The 8,164-nt window shown below is 61.4% G+C and overlaps 2 protein-coding genes across 2 annotated transcripts in view; both read left to right on the forward strand.

Moving 5' to 3' along the window:
• The window catches only part of TTLL8 (tubulin tyrosine ligase-like family member 8), a 48,499-nt gene extending 47,720 nt beyond the window's left edge, over nucleotides 1-779 (forward strand). The window contains exons 17-18 of the mRNA XM_011942270.1: nucleotides 246-426; nucleotides 705-779. Coding sequence (XP_011797660.1) covers nucleotides 246-426; nucleotides 705-779 — 256 coding nt within the window. The remainder of the gene's footprint in view (nucleotides 1-245; nucleotides 427-704) is intronic.
• Nucleotides 780-2,501: 1,722 nt separating this feature from the next.
• IL17REL (interleukin 17 receptor E-like) overlaps nucleotides 2,502-8,164 on the forward strand; it is a 20,990-nt gene continuing 15,327 nt past the window's right edge. Inside the window, exons 1-3 of the mRNA XM_011942247.1 lie at nucleotides 2,502-2,616; nucleotides 6,462-6,542; nucleotides 6,894-6,921. The gene's annotated coding sequence lies outside the window, so the exon portion shown is untranslated. The remainder of the gene's footprint in view (nucleotides 2,617-6,461; nucleotides 6,543-6,893; nucleotides 6,922-8,164) is intronic.

The raw sequence follows: 8,164 nt of genomic DNA on the forward strand, positions 1-8,164 counted from the left end.
CGCTCGGCGGGCGGAGCTGCAGCCCGCGGACCCCATGACTCGGGACCGGCGCGGGGACCAGGACAACGACCAGGAGCCACGCGCGTCTTTGTGGAAACCTGCGCGGAGCTGAGGCCGAGAACACAGCGCTGTTGTGGAGAACCCGCGTCCTCGTCGTGTTTTTCTTGAGAGCCCCGCGCCCAGCACCCCCGCGCCCGCTCCGGCCCCTCGGAGCCCTCTGGGGAAGGCTCCAGCCCGGATCCCAGGCAGACGCTGGTTCGTTCCTCGCTTGTTCGTTCCTTCCCGCGTTCGTCCGACGAGTCTCGGCGCCGCCCAGGGTCTCCGCACCCCGTTTCCTCCCACCTGGTGCCCAGCGCGGGCGCGGAGGGAGCCCTCGGGGTCGGACCCTCAAAGCCCTTCGCCGTTGGGCTTCTGGGCGCACGGATGGTCAGTAAGCCATGTGGCCGTGCTGCCCTGGGGACCCAGACTTTCAAGGACCCCATCCCCACCCCAGGCCTCGTCCAGCTGCGGTGGGTGATCTCGGTGGCTGGGGCCTGCCCAGGAGCCCGTGGCCTGGCTCTTCATGGATGCTGAGCAGGGCCAATCCCCCAGCCCTCAGAGACAGGGCGGGAGCCCCCTGACCTCAGACTGGAGAGGGTGGCCCCACTGTCCTTCCCTGGGCCTTGGGACCAGCGCCAGCCACATCCCGTGGGCCGTCCCCACAGGAGGTCACCGACTACTGGCCACCTGCAGCCCCTGCCCGGGTCATGGCACGCTGGGATGGCGCCTTCAGGCGATGAGTGTGTGGTGGTGGGGGCCTGTCCCAGAGAGGCCTGGAGAGAGGTTTGGGTGTGAGGTGGCCCATGGGGGAGGGACATTTGTCCTTTCCCAACGATCCTGCTGGTCGTGCCCATGGATATCGTCTGGAACACCCCTGCCACAGTACAGCAGCCCCCATCGTCCCCTGGTATAAGGAGGGCTGGAGGCCAGGCTGAGGGGCGAGGCCCAGCTGAAGTATCTGTCTTACACCCCAGCCGGCCTGGGATGGGGGATGACAGTGGCCCGTCCTGGGCCGCCCCCAAACCTGCCTGCCTGCTGCTGACCACGCTGTGGCATGGAGGCTGGCACTGGCCACTCTCTCCAGGGCGCCGTGGCCACAGGCACGCTGCTGCAGGGGGCGGGCTCAGCCCCATTTTCTCTGCCCAGCAGTGACCGCATAAGTTCCAGCCCATGGAGGGCTCTAGACCAGGTGGGGGCAGGGTCGAGGTGCTGGCCCAGGAGGCAGGGAGGTGGGCAGTGGGGTTGGCGGGAGGGAGGGAGGACTTCACGGTCACAGCAGGTCCCAGCCGCCTTCCCTCCCCTGGGACGGAGCCCCAGAGCTTGCTTCCCAAGCTCCCTCCTGACTACCCGAGCCCACAGTGTGAGGCCCACGGCCTCTCCCCGCCTGCGGGTGGTGCCGCCCTCCACACCTGGGGAGTCCTGTGGGTATTCCAGGCAGAACACCCCGGCTAGACACTCCCAGGCTCCCCAGCTATTGACTCCCTCCATCCCCCCAACCACACACACACACACATGCACACACATGCACACACGTGGGGCAGTGCCCTCCCAGAACCAGAGGCAGGTGCAGAAGCCTCTGTGCTGCCTGGCCGCAGCATAGAGATTGAGCTGGACACAGGGACTCTGGGCCCGTCCAGGAAGGGAGGAGCAAGGAGGAGCCCAGAACTACACCCTGGTTCTCTCCAGCCCCCTGCCCTGGCTGGAGGCAAATGGGAAGCAGTAAGCTTCTGCCCAGAAACTTTCCTATGCATTTGATGCTCCAAATAAGAAGAGGACACGGAACAGCTCCCTGAGCAGAAGCCGGGCCCCAGACTTTCCAGCCTCAGGGGCTGCTCTCTGGAATGGGGGACCTCACAGTGAGGACCACACAGGGGAGGTGCTTTTTGTATCTTGAGGGGAGGTGGAGGCCAGGGACTTGGGTGGAGTCTCAGGTCCCAGGAGAGGGCTCTCTCTTAGGGACTGGAGCTGAAGCCAGGGGCTCTGGGGTGCGAGTGCCCAAGACAGATTCTGCCCCTCTGCCAGCCCAGCCAGCTTTCCAGGGCCCTCGTCTACCATGCTGGCCTCACGCACGCCTGAGGGGAGTGCACACAGGTGGCAGCCTATCCCACTGGCCTGGAGCCATCTCTGCTCCAGTGGCCGCCCTGTGGGGAACCCCATTAGGGCGTCCTCGGACCCCAAAGGCCCCAAGGTTTCTGGATGCTTTCTTTGGAAACCTACAAACTCCACAGACGTCTGGCCACAGTCTCTCGGCCCCAGACGGTGGAGAGTCTCTGGGCTGCTGTCTGTGAAGCGAGCCCTGTTTGCCGGGAGGGGGAGTGTCCCGCTCGCTCTGCTGTGAGGAGCAGCCTCCACTCCTCTGTTTGTCTTTGGGGCTAGAGCTGCAGGGTCAGCCTGGAGCTGCTACCACAGGGCGCCCTGCAAACTTGCCCCACTCACATCCACGCTCACCAGTGGGAGCTGTCACTGCACAGCCAGATGCTGGCTGGGCAAGCACTCGCGTTCCTGGGCCTGACCTGGGGCACTTTCCAGAGCCTGGCCATCCCCCGGATTACAGAATGTGGCTTCTCCTGTTCTCAGGTAAGCTCCTGCCTCCTCCTAGGCCCCTACACTGTGGCAGATAAGGCCCTGGTTTCTCCTCAGGTGGGTCTGGCCTGATGCCCTCAGCACATCAACAGGGAAGGGGTTGCAGGGGCTGGGGGGGGGGGCGGGGGCCCCGAAGGCAGCGCTGCTGAAAGGAGGCTGGAAGACCCAGCCTGACACTTCCGAGCTGCTTCGGGAAGTGTTTGCTGGAAGCTCAAGGCAGGGTGAGCCCACCTCGGATCCACCTGCGACCTCCAAGGAGGCTGTGTTAGAATCTAGGGCAGCCCACAAGCCCATCTGGGGCTCCCACCCCACCCCCTGCAGCTGCTCTGAGCCATCGGAACTGCAGCACCTGGGCTTGCGTAGACACCTGCCAAGGAAACACTCGGGGAATGTGCTGAGAGTGAGGTGTTGGCAGTGGAGGTGCCTGGGTTGGGAGCCTGGGGCCGGGAGTGTGGGGCGGGGAGGTCTTGCTGCAGGGCTCACTGACTCAGCCTTACAGGAGAGGGTGCTTCATCAGCACCTGCAGCAAGAAGTGTACCCCGCGTCCCAGGAAGGGGCGCCGGTGCCCAAGGCTGGCCGAGGCACAGTGGGGACACAGGAATGGAAAGAGCACGGAAGGTGTCCCAGAAAGGGAGGACTCGCTGAGGACCTGCTGGTTGCACCGTTCCTGGCATGGGGACAGCAGAGAGCAAGATGTGTCTTTAGGGCGGTGGCCTGGTCACCTCAGGGGACACTTGTGGGACACCCAGCAGCTCTGCAGGGCCTGAGATGGTTCCAGCAGAGGGCTCAGCTCAGGGAGGGGAGCCGTGGGTACGGGGGCTGGAGTGCTGGGTGCCCTGGGCAGGCTGAGATCCACGGGGCATTCGTGGAACAAGGAAGAAAGCAGGCTGGGATGTGTGGGAACCGGTGGGAGCAGGGTTCAGGTCGGAGGGGAGTCCACCGGATCCCACCCTGCAGTGGAGATGCAAAACAGGGAGGGGACAGGCCTGGGGATTCTGGCCGGGAGGGGGAAACAGAAGTGAGAGGTGAGACCTCAGTCAACTTTTGCCTGGGAGGAAATGGTCCCTGAGTTGGGAGACCTGGGGGAAGGCGGCCTTGAAATGTAAGCTGGAAAGCTTTGGTGAGGCGGCTTCAGGGTGTGCAGGCAGCCTCCCGGTGGGAGGGGTGATGGGGCTGTCTATGCTGGGAGGGGCAGGTGATCCTGGGGAATGTGTGGGGACCAAGACTAGGGGCAGGGGCAAGGGCAGGGGCTGAGGCGGGTGGAAGAGGTGAGGAAGGAGGGGAAGTGCTGGAGGGGAGGGGAGAGCAGGGGTTTGGCGGGGCTGAGGGAGGGTCTCATGGAAGATGGGGTGGGGAGGGCCGAGCAGGAGGGGTCGAGGGGTGAGAGGAGGAGCGGGAAGCTGGAGGTGGGTTGTAGGGGCGCTGCCTGGGTAGCCTTGGACAGGGAGGTGGATGCGAGGGGGCGCAGGAGCCCCTGCTCGCTGGGGGAAGCCAGGTAGGCGAGGCCGGCGCTAAAGCCGCGCCCCGGGGGGAACCGGGAGGGTGACGGCGGGAAGCTGGGCCCGATGCAGGGGAGTTTGAGCCGGTTGGGGCCGCGAGCAGCTGACCTGGGGGTTCCCTACAGACCGCCCCCAACGCCGGCCGCTGGGAAGCCCCGAGAAGCACGACGGAAAACCCCGTGTGGGGGAGGTGCCCAGGGCCCAGGCTCAGCCCTCCCCGCCCAGCTCCCCCCACCTTCCCCGCAGCGCGCCCAGGTCCCGCTTCCCGTGGCCCGCGGGGGAGGGGAGGGGCGGGGCACAGCCCTGCGAAGTCCTGCGCCCTGACAGCGGCCTCTCCTGCAGCCCCGGACACTCGGGCCCCGGGCCAGCCCTGGGGGGCTTCAGAGTCCAGGAAGTCAGGAGAACGAGCGGACGCCCCTCGCCTCTCCAGCCCACCCCGGCCTCCGAGCCCCCAGGGATTCTTCCTCTCCTGGAGTTGGAGGTGGGGAGTCCAGGTCACAGTGGGCGCCCAGAGGGGCTTCGGGGCACCTGGTGGGAGGCAGGGAGGGCCGGGGACCCACGCCACTGCCCACCGCAGTTCCGCAGAGGTGGCCTCACTGGGCCTCCCAGCGCTGCCTCCGCTGCTCCCTTTGTGCCCGGGCTGGTCTGGGCTGCCATCGCCTGTCCACCTGAGGCCTGCTCGGATCACGTTCCCCAGAGGCTGCCCCAGGTGAGCCTGGCCCCTTTTGCCTGGGCAGAGCCCTCAGCAGTCTGGGGTCAGCTCTGCCAACCCCTCATTTGAGACCCTGCTCCCCACCAGGGGCCGAGGCCGGGGCTTCCATCAGGACGCTGAGTCCAGCCTGCACTCTGCCCAAGGGCAGCGCGTTTCGTGGCCATGGCAGGCGGAGGAGGGTCACGCACGGCAGTCTCTGGGGAGTTACTGGGGTGATCGGCAAATGGGTGGAGACAGTGGGGTGAGAACGAAGACTCGGAGGCCATCTGCAGGGTGGGGTCCTGGCCTGGACCCTGGAACAGAAAACAGCTCACTAGGAGCACGCGATTCCACACTAGACTGAGTGTCACTCACTGCCGCCGACTCCACACTAGACTGAGTGTCACTCGCTGCCGCCGACTCCACACTAGACTGAGTGTCACTCGCTGCCGCCGATTCCACGCTAGACTGAGTGTCACTCGCTGCCGCGGATTCCACGCTAGACTGAGTGTCACTCGCTGCCGCCGATTCCACACTAGTCTGAGTGTCACTCACTGCCGTGGATTCCACGCTAGACTGAGTGTCACTCACTGCCGCCAATTCCACGCTAGACTGAGTGTCACTCACTGCTGCGGATTCCACGCTAGACTGAGAGTTACTCGCTGCTGCCCACCCATGTGGCTCCCCAGGTTTTGCAAATGCCCCGGAAACTGTTGAGATGAGGGAATCCTGGGTAAACTCTCTGTAAATCTAAACATATTCCAAAATAAAAAATATTTAGAAAGAGGTGTAGCCACCGGTAATACCCGCTCCACAATTCAAGTAACAGAAGTGGGCCGAGTTTTATTTTTCCATGTTCCACCTGGGCTAGGAGCAGAAGTCCAAGTCTCCATCTGGAGCTCCCCCCACCCCTACCCCCACCTGGACAGCCTGGGCTTCCCCGTCCCGTCAGTAGAGGGTCAGCTTTTTTCAAGAATGGAGCGGCTGTGTTGACCACGGGATGCACAGTCCAGTGGCCCAGCTCAGTGGCCGCCTGTGTTGACCACAGGATGCACAGTCCAGTGCCCCAGCTCAGTGGCCGCCTGTGTTGACCATGGGATGCACAGTCCAGTGCCCCAGCTCAGTGGCCACCTGTGTTGACCACGGGATGCACAGTCCAGCGCCCCAGCTCAGTGGCCGCCCCCAGGGGGCCTGGACTCTGGAGGTCCTGCCCTGCTTTGAGGGTGCCAGTGCCACCCTGTGCTCCCTCAGCTCCCACGCCTTTGGCGCTGGGGTGCTGGGCACCTCCTGCCTCACCCACAGGCTGTCTGGGAGCAGCCTGTCCCACAGGACCCTTCTGCCCCCAGGAACCTGGCCACAAGTCCTCATGCCCCTCTTTGGGCACCCTTGGTCAGGTTGGGCTGGGGATGATAACAAATCAGGAGTGCAGCTTGGACCCGGACCATCCAGGGTCTGTTCACCGCACTGCATGCCTCCGCCCCCCACCACCAGCTCAGCCTCACTTCCTTCCAGGTCCGTGAAATTGACCTCTACGAGGCCCCCCAAGCACCCCTTGGATTTATAACCTGAACCCCCCACACTCTCCAGACCCCTCTTGCTGCCTCTGTTATTTTCCCACCTCTTTATTTTATAAATAAATAAAATATAAGTTGCATAAAATATAAGTTGCTGATTTCCCAGGTTTCAGATTGTTCTGTTTCCCCCTTCTTGGAATGTGAGCTCCTGGAGAGGCAGGGATGGTTCAGTTTTCCTGTTCATGAGTCCCAGCACCTAAGCAAGCCTGGCGCATAGTAGGTGCTCTCCTAAGCAAGCCTGGCACGTAGTGGGTGCTCTGCCAGTGTCCACTTAACAAACGCACAAGTGGTTGGGGGAGCTGGGGCCTGAGGGTCCACAGAGATTCAGACCACACTGTTTACTAAGTGACCGCCACATGCCAGCCTTGGGCCAGGCCCCTGACACTGAGGAGGAACCGGGATTGAGGGCAGCCCAGGACCCCCAGGAGTGAAGGACAGGGCAGGAGCAGGACGGGCTGGGGAGGGGGTGCCCTCAGTCACTCACCCCTCTCACTGTTCTGTCCCCAGGGTTTTACCTGCAGGAGCCACAGGAACCGTGAGTACATCTCAGCCCTGGGGGTTGCTCAGGGCCTGGACCCCCTACCCCAGGCCACCAGGACCACTTTGTCCACCGTGGCAGGCAGGTCTGTCCTGCACTGTCCGCAGCAGCTGGGGTTCCCTTCTGGGCAGGGCAAACCACCATTGCTCACCGATGTGTGTGTGACCCTGGCCACACCCAGGCAAGGCCGCCCTGGCTCCTGGCCAGAGGTGGCCTGCCAGAGAGAGTGCCACGTCTCCACTTAACGCACAATGCCTCTGCCTCGTTGCGTTCCAAACCCGTGGTCTGGTTGACCGCCCAGCAGCAGCAGGTGGAAAACCCCATCTCTTCTAGCAGTTTTTTCCCTGTGTAAAGTGAGCCCTACTGGGCCTTTAACAACTACCTTGATTTTCTTTGGAAACAGCGTATCTATTTATAAAAGGACTCTGAGTGATGCAGACACTATAAGGAAGAAAGTTAAAGCTCAATGAAAAGCCTCCATGTAGAAATAAACAGTACTTACCTAGACCAACATTGCTCTGGGCATTTTGGTGGTTTTTTTTTTTTTCTTAGTTTTGATTTTTATAAGAATAGACATAGGTCTTCCTATCTTTGGTTAGTCAACCAAACCCAGGCTATTCTCAAACTCCTGGGCTCAAGCGATCCTCCTGCCTCCGCCTCCGAAAGTGCTGGGATTATGGGCATGAGCCACCGTGCCTAGCCTGTTCTAGACATTTGTATAGCCAAATATACAGATATCTGCAGGATAAACAGATAAAAATTATTTTATAGAAATGAAATTACCTTATGTCATTTAAAGTATTTTATTTATTTTTACTTGAATTTAACAGAAAAATAGATGGCTAAAGTTTAATTAAATGTTTCTTTGCCTCAAGGACCTCTAAGTTTAGGGGAGGAGATTAGACCAGCCTAGTCCCAGCACAAGGATGAAATGTGAATTCACAAAGTGGACGATATTAACAAACAAACAACAAACGCAAAGCATGGCCAACGCGGTGGTCACACCTGTACTCCCAGCACTGTGGGAGGCTGAGGCGGGCGGATCACCTGATGTCAGGAGTTCGAGACCAGCCTGGCCAACACGGTGAAACCCTGTCTCTACTAAGAATACAAAAAAAAGAGGCGGGGCATGGTGGCTCACGCCTGTAATTCCAGCACTTTGGGAGGCCGAGACGGGCAGATCACGAGGTCAGGAGACAGAGACCTCCGTCTCTACTAAAAATACAAAAAAAACTAGCCG

This window comes from Colobus angolensis, unplaced genomic scaffold (assembly GCF_000951035.1).
Source record: "Colobus angolensis palliatus isolate OR3802 unplaced genomic scaffold, Cang.pa_1.0 Scaffold208, whole genome shotgun sequence".
Lineage (NCBI taxonomy): Eukaryota > Metazoa > Chordata > Mammalia > Primates > Cercopithecidae > Colobus > Colobus angolensis.